Source organism: Callorhinchus milii, unplaced genomic scaffold (genome assembly GCF_018977255.1).
Source record: "Callorhinchus milii isolate IMCB2004 unplaced genomic scaffold, IMCB_Cmil_1.0 Scaffold2, whole genome shotgun sequence".
NCBI lineage: Eukaryota > Metazoa > Chordata > Chondrichthyes > Chimaeriformes > Callorhinchidae > Callorhinchus > Callorhinchus milii.
Window position 1 is genome coordinate 119,525,505 of NW_024704743.1, and position 22,127 is coordinate 119,547,631.

The 22,127-nt window shown below is 42.1% G+C and overlaps 1 protein-coding gene across 1 annotated transcript in view; it reads right to left on the reverse strand.

Moving 5' to 3' along the window:
- The window catches only part of LOC103179701 (vacuolar protein sorting-associated protein 13B), a 481,880-nt gene that overhangs the window by 39,316 nt on the left and 420,437 nt on the right, over window positions 1–22,127 (reverse strand). Inside the window, 5 exon segments of the mRNA XM_007895087.2 lie at window positions 5,324–5,485; window positions 8,295–8,644; window positions 10,129–10,310; window positions 18,897–19,093; window positions 21,756–21,940. Coding sequence (XP_007893278.2) covers window positions 5,324–5,485; window positions 8,295–8,644; window positions 10,129–10,310; window positions 18,897–19,093; window positions 21,756–21,940 — 1,076 coding nt within the window.

Sequence of the window (22,127 nt, forward strand, 5' to 3'; positions counted from 1 at the left end):
GTGGGATTGAATTTAAAATATCTTCTTTCACGGAAAACTAGAACTAGCCATCTCCGCTTCAAGTGGTCGCAGAACGGTAGATTGTCCTGAGACACTGCAGAGCCAAATTACCCCCCTCGTTAAACATGTTATGACTCCATAGTAAAATCCTTTGAGAAGCGCATTGAGATATCCTCCCAATGTGAAAGACATACCAAATGCAAGGATTATTATTATTATAGCATGAATGGACCTACATCAAATGAAAGGATATCATTAAGAGGCAAAGAAGTCTAAATATGTAGCACTTTCTAACAGGATTTCTCACTAATAATAATAATCTTTGGATTTGATATAGCACCTAATCACGTCGTTGAGACATCTGAAATCACTTCACAGAATATAATGTAAAGTGAATTGTTCGTATATTAGTGGACCAAACAGTTGTGGATTCAGTGATCGATTTATTATTATTTCTTTTTGAAGGCACTATTACCCCCAGAAAGCGATCCACCAATCGACTAACAACTGGGTTCCTACTTACTATTAGGTAAACAAAGGCGGTGTGGAGTAAGGAAATTGTCTCATGTTTCGCCCTGTCCTGGGATTCGAACTCGGATCCTCTCATTTGCGAGACGAGTGCTCTAACCAATATGCAACAAGACTCCACAAGGGTAGATTCCTTCTAGAAACTGGACATACTGACTCATGGGGACCCTATTTAGGGATCACGTGGTGCGGATTTCGCCCAGTATCTGTATTACAAACTCCTGTTGGAAATGCAACAGCTGCTTATTAGACCTCCACATTTTTACTGTTGCGTTCTGTTCACCTGCTTCACTGTGCACGTCTGAGCTTGGGCAAATTTACCATTTGACTGATTTGACTCACATTTAATTAAACTGCAAGCCATTTTGTCAAGCATTTTTTAAACGATTTATCAGTCTCGAGTCGAACAAGCAGGAATTATTTTTAAAAGGACGCAGAGTTTCGTCAGAGTTTATAAGTTAAAGGTTCGCTATAAAACCGGGAGATGAGAACACGGCTTTGAACGTATATTTTGTGGGGGGGGCAATTTATCTTGAACAAAACACACACTCTGGAAGTTATGCAGTTTATTTCAGTGGTCTGTATTAAATTTCGCTGCCTTTAGTCATTTACAAATGTCGCTGGCATCTGCTTCTGTGCGCTTGGAAGGATAGCTTCACGCTGCGATTTCCAAGCATTGCTCTTTCTGTAATGTATCACCTTCCATTCATTCGCATGTTGGAAGAAGTCCGAATGAAAGGCAAAGCGCGGCAGCAGGCTGGGGAGTTCCGCGGAGGCTGATCTCCAAGGGGGAGAAAAAATGATCCTGAGCTAAGAGGAACTAGAGGGACAAGAGTTAGCACAGGAAAATAGGAAGCAATTCTCGTGACTAATTGCCCATTAGCAAGGTGAGGTCAGTCACTGGGAAGATTATACCAGCCTAAGTAATATTTCACATCATAATGTGTTTCTATCAGGGGTTTTCTTTAGTTTTTTTAAAAAAAGGTTAAAATAATAATTATTCATTGTGAAGACAACCTGGGGCTGTTGGTATTGCAATGTTAAGCTCTCAGTGTGGATTGCATTTGAACAAAACTTTTCTGTTTGGCCATAAATGATCCGACTCGGGAAGAATTAGGGTATTTTAACCTTTCGCCCAGAATCGGAAAGATGAGGGCAGTTTTGCCGCATGCGGCTCTGACCTCTGAACTCCAATTATTATCCCTCACCGGGCCGCAAAAGCAACAGGCTACCGGTTCTCTCAAAAAGAATGCATCCTTAACCCAGAGCTGGGATTGAATGTTCAGTGGCTCATTGCCAGAATCTGGAAGGGCAGACCAGTCACTGGGGACAGGGAGTCATCCCACTCACCTCCTGTTAACTCTGCAAGCCAAAGCCGTAACGGGTGCTCCTAGCTGGACAGGCAATGGGAAAGCTTGCCAAAGCAATATCAACGTCAAGCAATGTGGTTCAAGCTCCAGAAGTTACCCCAACATACACTCTGGTTTCCCCAACCCTTGGCTCTTGCCAACCTGCTCCTAATATTTTCCGGAATTAGGTAAGCAGGATGTGTCCCTCCAGGGAGAAAGTGCGCAATCCAATCCAACAATCTATCTCTGGGGTTTCCATGTGTAGGTGGGATGCATGGAATTCTCAGTTTGGTTTGGATACTCTTAAGCATGGTGATGGGTTTCCGCGTGTATCAGACACCCGGCTGAGCAAAAAAAAATATTAGAGGGAAGGATTTGAAAAAGTGCCCAGGTGCAACTCTGCTTAGATAACTGCAAAAAATGTTCTTCCTTTTTTTGGAAGAGAGTCTGAAAAATCAATGTAATTAAACACAAACCAATTAGATCACCAATCTGGAATGCTGAACGTCCCCAGTGAATGCGCACAAGCCGCTTAACATCGCTCCATTAGTGTAAAAGAAAAGGCTCTGTATTCACCATGCAATGGGCACAAGACATTACGCTTGCTGCCAGAGTTTCAGACAATTTATTATATCCTTAAACATTTTTACAGGAAAAATTCCAACCTACAATATTCTAAATCAGCCCCATCTATTTTACAGTTTGCAGCGATTAAGGAAACTGGAGGGTAGCAAGGCTTAATGTGAAACCAGAGTCCCCACTGCACACTGCAGGATTTGCTTACACACAAGGGTGGTAAGCGTGGAAAGTAGCTGACAGCTTGGCTGATATGGTGTCTGACCCTCACCAACACCCCCGTAAACGGTTTAACGGAGTTAAGCCCTTGCGTTCAGCGAGGGGTCATATAGAACGGATCGTTTTTTTTTGGTGGAGCAATAGTCCGTAATTGCGTAATGCCTGCATAACAAGAAACATGAGCTACGCCGAATAACTTCATTTTCTTTCCCACTATAAGTATGTGGTATCTGAGACCTTTGTCCTAACTCATTTTATTCCCTAGTGGAAGTCAAGTATGAACTAATGCCTTCAGGGCAGTTACTGATTCCAAAGGTACAGATTATTTCACATTTATCTTCAGATCTGGTTTAAATGTTCTGAAACTTCAGTAACTTGGCAGGTTCGGAATTATCAAGAGGAATGAAATAATTTCATAGCAATGAAGTCATCCAACATTCCTCTAATCTAACACTCCAAGGGCTTGTCCACACTCGAAGCTTCAATTCCATCTTTCATCCTCCGTGATCTATTAAACACTTTATTTAACATGGAAACAATTATGTCCAAATGCCATGTTTAACCATAACAAAATATTCAAAATCATCTCTTGTTGACTAACATTTTTGTGGCATATTATTTTTGCACATGGTACCTATTATGTCATTCTAGGTTTTCATATTAGTGGATGAAATGTGAATGTGAATTTTTTAACGCAGCTCGTGGCAGACTTCTTAAATGCATAAAAGCTGCCGTTCTAACGCCAAAGAATAAACTTTCCATCTTTAATCTGGATTTAGTGCTCTGTGAATCGAGTTAACGTTCCGCAGCTCTGCTTACACTTCCTTGTTAGAAACCTCCTGTGCATTTGCCATACTGTTTCTGCTGAAACTCTCCAAACAACCTACCATTCATTATATGCATATGACCCTAATGAAACTTTTCCAGCTACAATTTGTCCCTTAGGCACTCAATGTGGAGTCTGTTATTTTTTTTTGTTGGTCGGGGGAGGGGGAAGAGGTGAAATTGTATTTTCAAAGGTAATTTTCTGCTAAATTTCCTCACTTCTTAGTCTACATTGGGACTATGAACTCATACAGTCTAGGCTGATACTTCAATGCAGTGCTGGGGACGTGCTGCATTGTTGGAGGTGCCATCCTTTGGATAAGCATTAAAACGAGGTTGTGTCTATTCAAAACGTGTATTGAGTTTTTTCCCGGTCTACTGGCCAACAATTCCCAAAACAAAATTGATCATTCACTTCATGGCTGAAATCTCTCATGGTCTCAGCCTTAAGATGGTGCAGAATTTTGGAAATTTCTTAAACAGTCTTAATTTGGAAATTGATTTCCTGTAGGTCATTAACAGCTGAATATAACAATGTTAAAACATTTTGTATATTATATTTTAAAAAAAGGCAAAGTACTGCACATGCTGGAAATCTTGCAGGCAAGCAAAGATTGATAAAATGCACATGTTCATTTGTACACAAGAGGTATTAGAACCGGAGGTTACCAATAAGTTAGTAAATTTGCTGTAATAGCACACGTGAAAGCCGCTATAAATGCAAGTTGTTGTTCAGGTTAAAAAACATTAAGCAGTGAATCATGTCTGTAAGTTTAAGTTATTAGGGGTCCGGATGTCGAAAACACAGGCATTCTGCACCAGTTGTTTATGTCACAACTCTGTACCTACAATGCTGGCACATCTGGGCACTGATGGATGTAGTAGCAAGTTCCTTGGGCGGTTATTATTATAATAATCCTTGCATTTGTTATAGCTCCTTATCATGTCATCAAGACACAGGCTGGGCAAACCTGTTCAAATGCACATGCACAAAGGGAATAATAGGTGCCCTGGATTAAGTAATTAACCATTATTAATTATGGAATTAACAACTAATCATTTTCATTGGATTGTTAATGAAATAATTAAGGCCGCCTAGAATTTCCTCTGGACACAAACATTCACATACTCGTCCCCAAAGACATGAATGAAATTCAAGCGTTGGCCTGGGGATCTTGTCTGCATTGCCCATGTCATGGTACCTCCTAGAGGTCCTCTTTAATCCCTTGAGGACTGGGGTCTTGCATTGTGAAGAGCAACGCTCTATTCTGCATTATACCCAAGAATAAAAGAACATATCTGAATATAATTGTGTGCAAAAGTGCTCACCAATTCTACCTAAATTTATTTGAAAAATAAATGGTAAAAAACAATTGGCTGCCAGATTTGTCAACAAAATACATTCACTGCACCTCACAGTATATCCTGTGAAGCATTTTATGACCTTTTCTTGACATGAAAGGCGTTATATCAAATGTAAGGATTATTATTATTATTATATCTGATGGATGGGTCCTCAAAGGCTTGATCCCTTCTCCAGATGTTGAATTCCCGTTTAAGATAGAAACATCATCTTGTTTAGCAGTTTGAATCAAACTAAAGTAAGATATTCAGCCTTTAAACAGCGCTGGACACAGCGGTAATGATATAGGGCAACCATTTACGCACTTTCCGCTTCGCAAAAAAAACTCAAGCAAACAAAGAAAATAATGAAATTCAATTAATATTGCCTCAAAGGGCACCTACTGCTGTTATAACTGTTATTACGTGTATTTCACCTCGAAACCCTGCCAAATAATAATTCAGTGAACTGGGTTGTGTGTTACCTGTGGGGACTTGTGTGAACGCCAGCTGTACTGATGGCTATGCTGTGTAGCCAACAAAATATTTTCATCGGTATCCACCTGGCCAAACCGCAGTGTCTCCTGAGTGTCATTACAGATCACAAAGTGGCTGAAGACCAATTCCTCTGCCTCCGGATTTCGGTTCTGGAACAGAAAACATCAGCGTGTATTTAATCAGCCGTGAGATGTTCAGCTGCTGTCCGCCCAGCGGTAAACACAACGGCAAGGAAACATGAAGAAAGCACTGGTTCATATTTCAGGATGATTGACAAAGGACAGTTTCCATCAACAGGAGTATTTAAGACTCTGTACTGTGCCTGAAACAGTTGCGAGAAATTGTAACCCAATCTGACCGGGATAACGCATGGCTCTTCCATCCACTCATTTAGGACTTATAGTTGCCAACAGTCTTGGTACTTAATGAGTTCAAAGCAAACAAGTCCAATACTGAAGCTCAGCTTTCTACTTCAAAATATTTTGAAGTGTTTCATATCGCACACTTCTCAGTAAACGTGCTGCAGTTATGGGCCAATTATTTGAGTGTGAATATCAACACATAACAAAGAACTCAGGGAGTCCTGTATCTTAGTTGTTAGAGCACTCGTTTCATAAGAGAGAGGACCTGGGTTCAATTCTCGGGCAGGGCAAAACTTCGGGGAAGTGTCCTTACCCCACACGCCTCTATTTACCTAGCAGTAAGTAGGAACCCGGTTGTTAGTCGATTGGCGGATTGCTTTTCCGGGGGTAATAATCACTTCCAAAAAATAAATAAATAAAAAATAATAATTTGGTTACACAATCCACGAATGTATGTGGGGCACTGCTGTCCACAATTGGATGCGACGTTTCGCCCTCAAAATATACAGTCAATTCACTTTATAGTATACTCGATGAAGCGCTTTGAGATGTCTCAAAGACGTGATAAGTTGTTAAATGCAGGGATTATTATTAATATTATAGTAGCTCCCGTTAACTAAAAGCTGAATAAAACTATGAAACAGCATTGGGACTGTACATTATCTATAATATATATGAAATAACACATACCCCTGAGCGATTTTAAGGCAGTAATCTAATCCAGCGGTTCAAATGACAAGTTATAAACCACATGAACTTTCATGGTTGAGAACAGTCATCTGAACTCTGAGGTTAGGTTACTGCCTTGTAATCTTTCCCAGTTATCCATTATTCTTTATATCACGTGAAAAGCTAAGCATTCACACACAATGCTGGGATATAACCATCAGGGAATGATCCAAGCTGAACATTATATTACAGAAGAGGTTATTCACAGTACAAAACAGCAGCCCACAGATCCACATGGCCTGAGCTTTATAATTATTGTCTTAATACTGTATTTAGGATTGTGTTGAAATGTAGAAAACTCTTCAGCTCAGCCATTATTTCGAAGCCAGTTTCTTGCATTGCCCATAAAATAAATAAAGGAAAACCAGCTTGTAAATTAAGACTAAATCTAAGAATTTTCCCAAATCCTGCACAATCTTATACATAGATATTGTCTGGGCTGATACTCCAGTGCAGTGATGGGGGTGTGCTGCATTGTCGAAAATACCTTACTTCAAAGGAGATGTTAAGCCAAGGTTTTGTCTACCTGTTCAGGTGGATGTTGACGATCAAGTGATTGCATGAACCAATCTGAATTTAATAATAATAATAATCCTTGCATTTGATATTTTTTGAAGTGATTATTATCGCCAGAAAAACGATCCGCCAATCGACTAACAACCGGGTTCCTACTTACTGCTCGGTAAACACAGGCGTGTGGAGTAAGGAAACTTGCCAAACTGTTCGTGCTGCCCAGGAATCAAACCCAGGTCTACTATGCTACAGGACTCCACATTAAACCTTTCAGAATTTTTTTCAAAGAGTATTATACTGAGTTACATACTGGTTGAACTGCATTTTTATCTGATACGGGATTAGACATTGGCACAATTAATCTCTCAGCACAGTTGTATACGCTGAGTGTTTTGTTAGATATATGTTACACAGGGTTAAATTAACCGGGTTATAATGAGTAATAGAAATAAGAATAGAGAATACAGAAAGCTGATGTATTAGTGCCCCATTCCATATCAAATAACTAAACATTCACTACACTTCATAGTATATCCCTTAAAAAACTTTGAAACGTCCTGACGAAGTGATAAGGCGCTATATATGAAATGTAAGGATTATTATTATAACAAATATAGATCAACAGAAAGAGAGAGAGACTATCTCAGTGAAAGGAGTGCATTTTATGTCCAGGATACTTAATTTATAGAAATATAAAAATTACAAGCATAGAAAGAGAGCATTAGACACATCCACCTAAACTGGTGGTCACTCATCCACTGGAGCTAACTGCTCTGATTCTAATTCCCAGCTCATTTCCAGTGTTCCTTGCTTAAATGCTAAGTACAGGCACAATCACACTAAATTTTACAGGAAAACTGCATCAGTCAGCAGCATAGGAGAACAGAGCACTTATTAAATAGAGTTCTGTAACACATATGCGTTATATTCCTGCAGCCTATTAACATACCATGGTGATCTGAGACATCTCGAGTGTTTTGAGACCAATGTGAAAGTTGCTATCGATCTAAATGTAACCCGTACTGTATTGGGAATCAGTTGTAACACCTTGAAGGAAAAATTCCTTCGAAAAAAATGATAAATCGGTCACTTCAATCCACGACTGTTTGTGGGACGCTGCTGTGTGCAATTGGCTGCCGCGTTTCGCCCACAAAATACAGTCAACTCAATTTACGCTTTATTCTCTGAAGCTCTTTGAGAAGTCTCGAAGATAAGGCGCTATCAGATGCAAGGATTATTATTATTATTGTAACATGTTATATCACAAAACAGAAAGTGCATAGACAAACGCGCTGATGTTTGCAAATACAAAACAGGCAGTCGTCATTTATTTGGTTCGCTTGCTCCGACGTACCTGCTTCCAAGCGTGAACTGCCGTGTCCAGCGAATGAATCGCATGCTGTCCGACGTTGATGAAAACGGGATCCACAAACAGGTTTCCGTCGATCAAGCGTTCGATGGAGCTGTTGCTCAGGGCCACTTGCCCGCGGAGGGTGAAGGGTTTCACGATGCTCAGCATGGTTAGATTGCGGTACTCCAGCAGTTTACAGTCAGCAACCAAAGAGAACTGGAGTTCCTGGCAGACTGGGCCATCAGACCACTGCCGCACATAGAAACATGGGTTCTTCAGACACACGGCCATGTATTCCTGCTCCACAGGCACCTTTCTATCAGGGATGAATGGCTGGAGACGTCTGGGCTGCACTGTGATACAAAATAAATTAGATTTTCAAAATAACATCATGCTCTTGATTTGTGTAGGGGTCTTTTTTTTGCTTGGGAAGGTCAACTTAGCATTAATGTTGTTTAATAGTGAACAGACCTGTTCAGATGGAAAAGGAAGGAATTAAGCTATTTACAATTTACCTTCAATATGCTGCTGCCGATGTCACCGGCAATACTATTTACCACACACTGAGTTCCACTTACTTCAAAGTAAAAGATTTGATTTAAGATTGCGTTTGCAGGGAAGCTTGACTGCCGGAATCACTTGCAGACAGTACAAGCCCGCTTTGGTAAAAATAAAGCGTACATTCATGTGTAAAATCTGTATATTTCCATTTTTTGTTCAAACTGAATGAGGAGTAGTTAAATTAGGGACAGCTTTGAAAGCCCAAGCCTGAAATATTATGGACTCTTGCTTGCCTTGGTTGAGTGTTCTTAACCAATTCTGCTGCAGTTAGCTCAATGCACACCCTGGGGTGCCCGAGCCTTGACAACTTGCACCTTATACTCTCCAGAATTGGGTGAATATTGTGCGTCCCTCCCTCTTGGGAGAGAGTACACCTTCTATGCACAGGGGAAATGTCCATGTGTCGGTGGCATACATGGAACACTCAGTCTGGTTTGGATACCCTTAAGCAATGTGATTGATTGTATGTGCCAGATACCCAGCTGACCAAAACAAAAAATTATCTGATTTATATTATTCAACAAAAAGAAAGATAAATAAATAACATTGTACCATTGTGCAATTGAAATCTTCCCAACAATTGGATTCTGTGCAATTCACCTTTTTTGTTTTTGATTGTCAGCATAATGCAAAGACAAAAGTATTTTCTTAAACAAAAACACAGCTTGTTGTTGTTCTATCTTCGCGAGATTAATTTGGATGAAGCATGCCCTTCGGTCCATCTGATCTCATCCATCCGAGAATAGCCACCCTACTCTGCGCTATCACAGCATCAAGCTGATTTTTAAATGAGTTCCAGTGACCCGGCCTTAACCAACCTTCCTGACAATCAGCTACAGTCGTTAATAACCCTCAGGGCAAAGAAATACATAAAAACGTAAGAAATACTAGATGAAAAAAGTCCATCTAGTTCGCCTTCCATCTTTCTAGCAGTCACATGCACACATGTCCCAAATTACCTATGTTCTATATCCCAAAATGTCTTGGCTTGTGTCTTGAAATTGCCCTTTGCAATTCTAAACCTAAGATCCTCTTTGTACTGTGTTGGTGCAACCTAAAATATTTTTCTGGATTTACTTTTTCGATCACATTTCCAATTTTATACACCTCTCTCAGGTACCCTCTCAGTCATTGTCTCTTAAGATTGAAGAGTCCAAACTTGTCCATCTTACATAAGCCACTTTCCCCAACACCTCACTTCAAATAAAATAATAATGGCAGCTCAAAACAGGAGAAAACCTCTCAACAAGCCATAAACGCCACCGCAGCAATTTACCTGTGCCCAGTTGGTCCAAGTGATGGCAGAGATGAAGTTCGATCTGGGCAAACTGCACTGACAGACCCAGAGAAGGCACAAACCAAGGGGCAAAACATGAATCAATCCTGGTGCAGGCTGCCAATGCCATTGGAGATACGAGCTGGTCACAGATACTTTGGGAGCCAGACTCACCATCACAGCTAGAGGAAACACAAAGCAATTGTCTCAATATATTTGTGTAACATGCATTGTACAAAATACATTTGTATAGTAATAATCTTTGCATTTAATATATCCAGCACCTTATCACATTCATCAAGTCAGCTCAAAGCTCTTCACAAGAAATATTGTAAACTGATGTGACTGTTTATTTTGTGGGCGAAAATTGCAGCTACTTTGCACACAGCAATTCTCACAAGCACCCATCAACAATAACAACAACAAAATTACATTTATAGAGCAACTTTCACGTCGGGAGGACGTCCCAAAGCGCTGAACAATCAGGTGTCAGGACCCGAGCATGGGGGAAGTGTGGGAGAGGGGTGAGGGAAGTCAGAGAGATGGGAGGGAGATCAAAGGCACGATCAAAGAGAAGGGTCTTGAGACTGGCCTTGAAGGAGGCAAGGGAGTAAGCGAGGCGAAGGGACCGTGGGATGGAGTTCCAGAGTGTGGGGGCAGAGAGGCTGAAAGCCCGACCACCGATGGTAGGTGGGTCGGGCAGGAGACATGGAGCAGACCGGAGCCCGCTGAACGGAAGGAGCGGGCAGGTTGTTAGGGAGTCAGCAGGTCAGAGAGGGCAAGGCCATGGATGGCCTTGAAAGTGAGGACGAGGATCTTGAACTCTAGACATTTGAACCATGGAGTGATTGCCCAATATATTGCCCTTAAAATAAGGATAACATCTAGCAATGTTGTGCAGTGGCAGAGAGTGAGTGAGCGAGCGAGCGAACTTGCTTATCCCATTTGAAACATCTCAAAGAAATTTATATCAATTATTGTCAATTGTAGTGAAAGTTTTTGTGGTGAAATGTGGCAACTGTCTTGCAGCAACAAGGTCTCGCAGGTTAAGGATCAATTTTACCTGTTGGCAAGGACACTGCTTTTTGACCTTTAATGTCCACCTGAAGTTCAGACAAGTAAAGTTTCATCCAAAGGATAATACGACCAACAATTTGCGATCCCCCAATAGTGTGCTGAAGTGTCAGTCTAGACTGTGAGCTCAAGTCTCATGGTGGCTTTTTAAGCTCTAAACCTTATGACCCAGAGCAAAGGGGCTCGTAGGACCATACTTCCCACCTGCCTCTTTGTCCTGGATAATTCATGGTACAGATACGATTCAGGGAGAAAGTACTTTAGAAAGTAGAGGAAGTCTCACTCTTGACCTAAAAATTGAATGATATGTAACACTATATTTTCTAATGGAAACCAATTCCATCTGAATTGTTGCAAAATTCTAACTACTCTACAGGGAGATAGCTATACAGTTACCGACCGGTGTCTCAGTATATTATGCCACATCTTATGTTTTTAATTTGTCGATCGGACGCAACCTGGGAACAGATTTTTGTGCAAGATTTCCCTGCAGTGACATTATCAATGAGCCATGTTGCTCAGTGCTCCTATTCATGGGCGGAATGAGGAGGTAATTCTACACAATAAGTCTGTTTCTTGGTTACCTCTAAACGGACCTTTTTAAAGCATAAAGGAGAAGAACCAAGAAGAATTTGGTAATAGCAGCTGTTTCCCTTCACAGCATTTAGGCTCAAGTAGCAATTCAAATCAATACATTACCCCTTTAAAGTATTATACTTAAAACGATTTATCAACACTGCTGATGGATGGGGTATCAGTCTGTACTTTAACAATACAGTCAAACCAGTGAGCGAAACACGTATTTGATTTGGCTTGATTTGGCACTTGAGAATCCATGTTCAAATGACTGAAAATGATCATAATAATAATAATAATCCTTATACTTGATACAGCACCTTTCATGTCAAGTCTCAAAGCGCTTCACAGGAGTTACTGTGAATTGGAGTGAATGCACATTTTGTAGGCAAACACAGTGGGCAAGATGGAAAATCGATTGGGATGTTTGGATAGGTACTGTGCTTGGGAAGCCAGGGGAATGAAGAGATTATGGAGATTAGATGAGGAAATGGGACTGAAAGATCTGACAAGATCTAATAAAGGCTCGGCAGCATAAACGGAGAAAAGTGAGTTAACGTTTCAGGTCGATGACCTTTCGTCAGAACCTTTCGTTCTGACAAAAGGTCATCGTGCTGAAACATTAACTCACTTTTGTCTCTTCATAGATGTTGCCTGACCTGCTGAGTGTTCCCAGCGACTTCTGTTTTTATTTCGGATTTCCAGCTTCTGCAGTATTTTGTTTTTTGTCTAATAAAGATTCAATGGGATGAATGAACGGCTTCCACTTGCTCTATGTTCTTATGGGAGTGAAAGAGTCAACAATGCTGCCCGAAAATGCCAGCTGGGGTATTTCAGTATTGTGCCATTGAACCATCAAACCTTGTGCACTCACAGCAGAATGGTAACTTCTGGCTCGGTTTCAAAAGTCATGCTACCAAATGCCTAGATTTACAAACGCTTGCCTGCTCTGCAGAGCCAGTACATTCTGTCCACACTACCAATATGTCTAAGCACCCTAGTCTAACAAACAGATCACTTAGCAACAATTGAACACACAGAGAAATTCAATATGTCTAAGTTACTGCATTCCTTTACATTTAAAACTACATTCCTGATTTCTTAATAAGAAGCCATCCCTGCCAACTCATTTATCCTAATCGAAAACAGATAAAAGTGTTTTTCTAATTCCAAGTCCGGGCTTATATTGCATCGGGTAAAAATGAATCCTGCATCTCACTGTAAAAGAGACAAAAGCTCGCTCTGGGTTGGCAGCAAGGCCCTGTCATGCTTTTATTTAAGAGATTAAAGGTTTATTGATTTCTCCTTTAAGCACTAGCCTAACCTAGACAGTCGCAAGCTATCAGACAGCAGCACTACTTTGATCAACATGTCCTTCTGTCAAAACAGAAATACAATTCAAGCATCAATATCATCTATGGCGCTGGTTCGTTCAATGAGGAGACTTTTTCCAGGCCCCAGATGAGGCAGAGAGGGGTGTTCTCTGGAATGAGAAGGGACACGCAGTTCCTTATTTGTCCAGATTGCTGGGCAGATGATGTCTAGAGGTTTCGCTTTGCCCCGAGTAACCCCATTGATGCAATTCTGGGTCTCAGGGTTGAAGCTGAATCTTTATTCCATTCTCAGTTCCGTGTGTCAGCCCTGGCTCAGTTGGTGACACTTTCACCTCTAAGACAGAAGGCTGTCACTGTGAGCACCATCGGGACTTTTAACCCATATGGTCTAAGCTGATATTCCAGGGCAGTGCTGGGGGGATGATGCATTGTTGGAGGTGCCGTCCTTTGAATAAGACCTAAATCCAAGGTCCCGTGGCATTGTTCAAAAAGCGAAGGGCATGTCTCCCGCTGTCCTGGCCAACAATCCACCAAATAAAATTAGCCATTCACTGCATGGCTGTTTGTGGGACTTTGCTGTGCACAAATGGGCTGTAGTGTTGACAACAACAACAAGATTTCATTTATAGAGCGCCTTTCACGTCGGGAGGACGTCCCAAGGCGCTGGACAATTGGGTCAGGACCCGAGCAGGGTCGAAATGGTCAGGGTAAGGGGAGGGAAGGGAGGGAGCAAGGAGGGGGAAAATGGTGAGGGGAGGGAAGGGAGGGAGCGAGGAGGGGGTAGAGAGTCGAGAGGGGAGCTGAAGGCACGGTCGAAGAGAAAGCTTGAGACTGGCCTTGAAAGAGGAAAGGGAGGAAGCGGCGAAGGCACTGGGGGATGGGGTTCCAGAGCCTAGGGGCTGAGATGCTGAAGGCCCGGCCGCCGATGGTAGGGTGGTTGGGGCGGGGGATGTGGAGCAGACCGGAGCCAGAGGAACGGAGGGTACGGGCAGGTAAGTAGGGGGACACTAGGTCGGAGAGGTAGGAGGGAGCGGGGCCGTGAATGGCCTTGTAGGTGAGGAAGAGGATCTTGAATTCGATCCTCTGGGGGATGGGAAGCCAGTGGAGGCGAGCGAGGGTGGGAATGATGTGGTCCCGAAGCCTGGTGCGGGACAGTACACGAGCTGCAGAGTTCTGAATGACCTGCAGCTTGTGGAGGGAGGTGCCGGGAAGGCCGATGAGGAGAGAGTTCCCATAGTCCAGCCTTGAGGTGATAAAGGCGTGGACCAGAGTTTCAGCAGCGTGAGGGGTGAAGTAGTGCCGTAGTCTGGCGATGTTCCAGAGGTGGTGGAAGGCGGTGCCAGTTGTAGCGCGGATATGAGGAAGAAAGGACAGCTCAGGGTCGAAAAGAACGCTGAGGTTCCTGACTGGCTTTGAGAGGTGGAGAGTGCAGCCTTAGATGCTGATGCTGTCACACACAATCACCAGACTGTACAGTATATCCTGTGTATGCACTGTTCCCCTTTGGGGAAAGGTTCTGTACCAAATGTAAGAATTACTGTTATTATTTTGGTCTGTGGGAATGTGATCTTCCAATATTTTTGATGCAAACAAGCATCAATCCCAAGAGAGATGTGCCTGGGTTTCCACTTCCTGTTCATACATGCCTTCATGTCCATGGATGCCCACCCGACAGCAGAATCATCAGCTTGGTTTGTGCTGGCTTTAGCTGCGGGCTGGGAGGATGATCATTTCAATTACTTTCGCAGGTGCCTCCCTCCCATTGTGAAATGTTTATTTTAAGGGCTGTGGATCACAGCAGGCCACAAGCTTTGCACCAAAGATCATGCTCTGGAACAATGCTTGAATATGGGCCCCCTTGTCAAATGCTGCATTTATATTTATTGCTGGAAGGGAAATGATATTGCTTCCAGCAGTAGAGCAAATGTGGAGTGGGAAGGCTGATTTATGCTGGCTCTGACTTGTGCCTCCAGCTGCACAAAGAGCGACGTTGACAAGGAGGTGCTGACGCTCCAGTCCAGAGTCACTCTCGGGGTAACAGCTGACACTCTTACTTTAAAATGTCCTTGGTTTGCTTCCACATGATGACACCACACACACACACACTCCTATCAACGTACATTGAGAAACATGGGGAAGCCTTTATCCGATTGACTAATTCCTCTTAAAAGTAGCAATGGAAATGAATCTTCTAATCATACTCTGTGTGCGTGTGAGCCTAGCCCCAAAGTAATAATAAGTAATAATAATAATCCTTGCATTTGATATAGGGCCTTATTACGTCGTTGAAACGTCTCAAAGCGCTTCACAAAGAAGATAAAGGCAGGTAATTGGATGGCTATGACGATGTAGTTGAGATCCTGGGACATTCTTATAAGTTCTGGAGCAGATTGATCTGTACGTAATGAGCAGATTACACCTTACCAGGGCTGGGACCAGTCTCACTGCTGGAAAATCATTAGTGTTGTGGATTTGAACTCATATACCAGGGGAGCAGGGAGACGAGAGACAAATTAAAACAAGCAAAATGGGAAAGGGGACAAAAGCTGAGAAAAGGTAAAGGAGGATGTCATAAGAACATAAGCATTTGCTAGGCGAAAGAAGACCAAGGTCCATCTCGTTCACCTTCCACCATCCTGTCAGTCACTTGACATGTCGTGTCCCAAACTATATACTGTATCCCGAGATATTATTTTGTAGCAGAAATCTATCTAATTTGTTCTTGTAACATTTTCGGCTTCCACTGACTCCCTATGGAGCCTGTTTCATAAGTTTACTACTGGCTCACTGAAGTAGTGTTTCTGTAGATATGTTCTGAATTGACTCCCCTACAAGCGTGTCCTCTGGTTCTGCTGTCAGTACAAGTTAAAACAGTTTATCATGATCTAAATTATCTATTCTCTTCAGAATCTTAAAGACACTATAAATATACTGTAAATGTCAGGGAGCTAACAAGGAATAGACAAGAGGAGAGAGAGTGTAAAGAAACCCAAAAGGTCAGAGACAATAATAATAATAATCCTTGCATTTGATATAGTGCTTTTCACGTCTTCTAGATGTCTCAAAGCGCTTCACAGAATATACTGTAAAGTGAATTGACTGTATATTTGTGGGCAAAACGCAGAAGCCAATTGTACACAGCAGTGTCCCACAAACAGTTGTGGATTGAAGTGACCAATTTATTATTGTTTTTTTCTTGAGGGATTATTATCAGGCGTGTGGAGTAAGGAAACTTGCCTAAGCTTTCGCCCTGCCGGGAATCGAACCCAGATCTCTCGCTTGCGAGGTGAGTGCTCCAACCACTGAGCTTCAGGACTCCACAAGATCTGAGGTGTATAAGGAGTAAAGTACAGGGAAAAGGCAGGTAAATGGGACTGAAAGAATTGCTCTTTAAAAGAGCCAGCACAGACATGGTTGCAAGACTGGGTTTAGTTTTCTTGTTGGCCTGCAATCCTTTTATCTGTCTTCCACCTTGAAGCAGGGTGCATCCCTAGAGAGAGAGAGAGTTTGCATTCCATTCCAAATACAGAGAAATTCCCACGTGTAGGAGCAGACATATGTGGAACTCTCAGTCCGGTGGGAATACTCTTAAGCACGGTGATGGGTTTGCTCAGGTGTCAGAATCCCAGCACAATTAGATTTATGATTATGACATACTAACTAACTCACGGGCGAATAAGTGAAGTGACAAGCAAGTTGTACATCCAGTCTCATGAATGGGAATAGAGAAACAGAAACGAAGGGTGGTTTATTGCACTCCAGGATGTTTGGATCACCTTTTTCGGTTTTGTAACCCACTTGCTTGTTCTCTCAAAAGCAGATGAGAGAAAATGAATGCAAACCCATAGGGTTCTCATCACTCAAGGCGCTGTGTGGAAATATGGAAAAAATGCCCCAAGCTGCCAACCCACATAAGTGCCATCAAAGCATAGTTCCAAAAAAACACATCCAATTTATACAGCTTTAATTCCTAAAGTTGACAGTGCAACTATTCCTGTCATTCTACGATTTGTATACAATTTGTTCACGCCATTTGGCCAGGGTAGAAAGCATAATTTAAATGGCCTGTGAAGAGCTAAAGTATTCTTCCTTACTTTGCTCAGCTGCCCTGCCTACTGATCCTGGCTCCAAACCAGGCATGAGATCGCCAAGTGTTCCATAGCGCAAGTGTCTGAGAAATCTCCAAAGAAGATGCAATCGTTTCACAACAGTGGAAAATCCTACAATGTAGACATCTTGTGTAAATTTCACCTTTAAATCCCTCTTCAGTCTCTCCCTGTCCTATCCCTGAGACTTCCTCAATTCCTACCAACCCAGCCACTGCCTTCCTTCACGTCCCCTTGCTCTACCTGTCCCACCATCAGCAGGTGGCCTTTCTACCCCCACTCTGTGGAACTCCATCCAAGACTTGCTCTCTCACTTACCTCGTTCAATGTCTGTCTCAAGCTGACCGAGCTTTCACTAATCTTTCCGCTTCCCAACCCTCCTCGGTTCCCACCCTCAGCTCAGGAGACCAGCCAGTACTGTCACAAAGCTTTGGTACATCCTCCGACGTGAAAGGCCCCTTGTAAATGTAAAGTAGTATTGTATTGTTTAAACCTTCTGAAATTGGTCTACTTTGTCATCGAATCCCATCCGATACATTATTGCCTGAACCTGCCTTTGTCTAATTCAGTATTTAGTTTTTACTTGTTCTCCTCAGGGAGAGAGAAATATAAGTGTTGGGCATAGAGCTAATTCCATTCCAGCAGAAGAACTTTTTAATTTACCACAACAATCCCTCTGAGTTTGCTGAGTGACTCGCAAATTAGCATAAAAAAATTAGTGCCAAAATAAATTTGTGTGCTAGGCTCCACCCATGAGGTAATGCACTGAGACTGGCCAACTGCATTTCATTCAAGACCTGTGCAGCCATCAGAGAGATCAGATTGGCAGCCCATTAATCTGGGCTGAACCGAAACCCAAATCCCACAGCTCAAAATCCTGGTTTTGATGAAAAGGTGCAGCAAAATAGCAAAAACAAGCAACATTGGTCTTAGTCAATGGGAAACAGAAAGCAACCAGCGCAGAAGAGTAATCTTTCACATCCGTGTTCCAAACTAGAAGATCGCAGTTAGAAATTCCGTTGAGAGTTAATATGTGAGACGCCTTTGACACTGCGTGATTCTAAAGGGAAATCCCCAAAATTAGAATCCTTGCATTCGGTACAGCGCCTCTCACATTGGCGGGACATCCCAAAACACTTCATAGGATATATAATATTGTAAAGTGCAGTGACTATGTGTTTTAGTGGGCGAACACGGCAGCCAATTTACACAAAGCTTTGTCCCGCAGCCATTGATGCAAGTCACCGATTTTTATTTGGCAGATTGTTGGCCAGGACACCAGGAGAAACTGCCTTCCCTTTTCGAATAGTGTCACGGGATCTTTAACGTCCATAGAAACAGGCCCTCGGTTTAATGTCTCAGCCAAAGGACGGCACCTCTGATGATACAACACCCCCAACACTGCACTGGAATGCCACGTTAGACTGCGTGATTCCAAATCTGGGGCTTGAACCAACAACTATCTGACTCAGAATTAATGCTACGAATTAAGCCAGGCTAACACACAATAGTGGCTGAGATGTATATAAAGCCGCCCCCACCTCCTCTCTCCCACCCTCCAATTTTTTGCCCAAATACCATCAATCTTATATAGGCGCCAGAGGTGAAAGACAAAAAAAAACTGTTCTAAAACATCATTCCTCTCAGCCGCCATCTGAAACACGATCGTGATCTTTACCTCTGTTCTTCTGTGACTTCTTGATTGCCATTCAGGACAACTCTCCAAAGGTCAGAGGCAATAAGTTCTTTCTGGTCATTGGCTAAGGTGATGCTGGGAAGCTGAAGTTCACACGCTTTGCTTTCAGAAAGGCTGAACTCGCGGTAATTGACAAACATTTGTTGGAGCTCATCCCAGTACTCAAGACTGCACGGCACCTGTTAATAATAAATAATAATCCTTACATATGATATAGCGCCTCATCACCTCGTCCGTACGTCTCAAAGCGCTTCACAGAACATACTGTTTATTTTGTTTATTTTGTCAGCAGAGAACATATTTCCAGATTGAAATAAACTGGAATAAGATTCCTTTCAAAATTCTGCACAAAAATAAATCTTTTTATTCTCCAGTCGGGGCAAACAACCTGAAACAATCTGATAAATTCTCTCGAGTCAAGTAGCTTCAGATCATCACTCTGATACAATCACTGTATGAAGAACTCATAGTGTTACAAAAATTCTTCTGTTGAATGCTGATACTGATGTTTAATCTGAAGTATTTCTTAACTAATAATGAATCAGAGTCATTCAAAAAATATGATTCTTCTGGTTACCATAAATACATCTCAGTGACCCTTAGGATCTCAGCTCTGATGGTCTTTAATTCCATAGGGGAGTTCTTCTGAGTCGACGGGAATTCTCTCTTTGAGATTGATTCTTTATACAGTGATCCTGTTAAGAAATATCTCAAGCTAGACACACCACTGCTGCTTTTTTTTTAAAAAAAAGAAAACATAACATAAACGATGGATGAGCGCAGCTCAGGTGCAAGAATATAGGATACCAAAGAAAAACTAAATGTAATCTACTCTTGGGAAACAGAACTGAACTCTCCACAGGAAAACCTTTGCCTACCATTGCAGCATTGACTTTTGTAAAGACGACACAGCTGCGACTTTTTCACCTGTGGTCGCCCCACAAGTATTATGGAATACTGCACTGCTTCAACATGATCTTCCTGTCCGGAAAGGCAGGCACGTATAAACACTGCACTGAACCCAAGCTTCATTCTCCCTTGGTAATGGGAAATTGTAATGTTAGAGCCCTGGGAAATTTTCACTAACGTTTTCTGAGGAAACGTGAAAAATTCTGATTTCAAGAGGGGAAGGAAAAAAAATAATAATTTGCAATAGGATTCCGTTTTACCACAGCTTCAATCCAGGCTTTGCTCTATCAGTACAATCAGCAGAATTCTCTTTGGGACTGATTGTCCAAGTTGAACTATACCGTCCATATGTTTGCTTATTCCGAAAAGATTGCTAATCGGTTAAATAGCTACTCGGATTCCTTTGACTTAATGTGAAACAATTTATTCATAATAATAATAATAATGAGCCTTGCATTTGATATTGCACCTTTCACCTCAGGATGTCCCAAAGCACTTCACAGGATATATTGTAAAGTAAAGTGACTGTGTGTTTTGTGGGAAAACCTGGCAGTTAATTTGCGCAATGTCCCACAAACAGTCATGGAGTGAATGACTAATTTTAATTTGGGGTTGTTGGCCAGAACAGCGGAAGAAACTTTCTTCTCTTTTCGAATAATGCCATGGGATCTTTAATGTCACTGAACAGGCACAGTCAGGGCCTCAGTTTAACATCTCACAAGTTTAACAGCCCATAAAATATAGTCAATTCAATTACAGTGTATTCTGTGAAGTGCTTTAAGACGTTTCGAAGATGTGATAAGGCACTATATCAAATGCAAGGATTATTATTATTATTATTATTATTATTATCATCTCATCTGTAGGATGGTACCTTCAGCAATGCAGCCTCAACCCAAGAACTGCATTGGATATATATCCAAATTATACCTACTGTTTTTCAAGTGCTTAATGCTTAAGTGCTTCTCAAGTGCATGAGAATTTTTTAAAATATCCATGGGCACATTATTACACTCTAAATACCAAACACACGGGGATCTAAGTTACTGGTCAGGTTAACAATCAATTTATTTGTGGGCCGGGTTAACCACGTGCAATTGTGCCCTTAGTTGTGCAGTTAACAACCAATGTAAAGGGACTCCAAAAAATCACAGAGAATCCTTTACACCGATCCTCTGAATTGCCTCAGTTAAAAAGCATTTGCACTTATTGAACACAACCTGCACATTTTGAATATAGGTTGTTAACCCCAACCTGCAAATGAGGCAGACTCCTTTTATCTCCACTGTGATCAAGGTGTGAGGGTTAGATGCAATTTTAACCAGCAAATATTACCATCATCCTCACCTGGCTCCACTGGATCCCCTTCCCCCATTTTCCAAGAGGATCAAGTTCAAGATCCTCGTCCCTATCTTTAAATCTCTTCAACTATCTTGCCCCACTCTACCTCTGCGGCCTCCTCAAACTGTATTGGTTTGGCTGCTCACTTCACTCAGTCCTGCTTCACGGCCCCCCTCACCCCCCACTCCCGTCCATCTACCCCACAATCAGCAGTCAAGCTTTCAGTCTATCCATTCTCTGGAACTCTGATCCGGAGTCCATCTAACTCTCTAACTTTCCCCCTCCCTTACCTTCTTCAAGGTCCATTTCAAGACCTACCTCTTCACCCGTTCTTTCGGTCATCTTTCCTCTTCCCACCCCTCTCGGTTGCAAGCTAGGTTAAACACCTTTAGACATGTTCCCGACATGAAAGACGGCATAAAAAATGTCAATTTGTAGTGCATTGCTGCATCCCCTCCCACCTTTGTAAGTGCCCATTATGACTAAGATTCACCAGAGCTTACAAAATGAGCATTGTGGCTAGATACTAATGACAACCAAGTTCACTCTCACTGAAGAACAAATCCGCTAAATTAACACTAGAGTACAGACCTGAAGGACGTCTCCAAGATCAGCTGTGCTGATGTCTGGATCTTCCGTTGTGTTGAAAGGAACCGGGTTGATTCTAACAAGAGATAAGGCCCGGGGCTCAGGATACCTCCACATCATCATTCCAGGCCGCTCATCAGTCTCATTGTAAAATACCACTTCGTAGGGGTTCGGCAATTTCTCGACATCTGAGAGAACACAATGCGTATTTATATCAAAAAATTTGCAATAATAAAGCATCTTAAAGTATTTCCAACACCATTGACCAGCATTTATGCAGTGCCCTTCACGAGGGTAGCGTCGCACAGCACTGAATAATACTAACAATAATCCTTGCATTTGATACAGCGCCTTATATCTCATCTTTGAGACGTC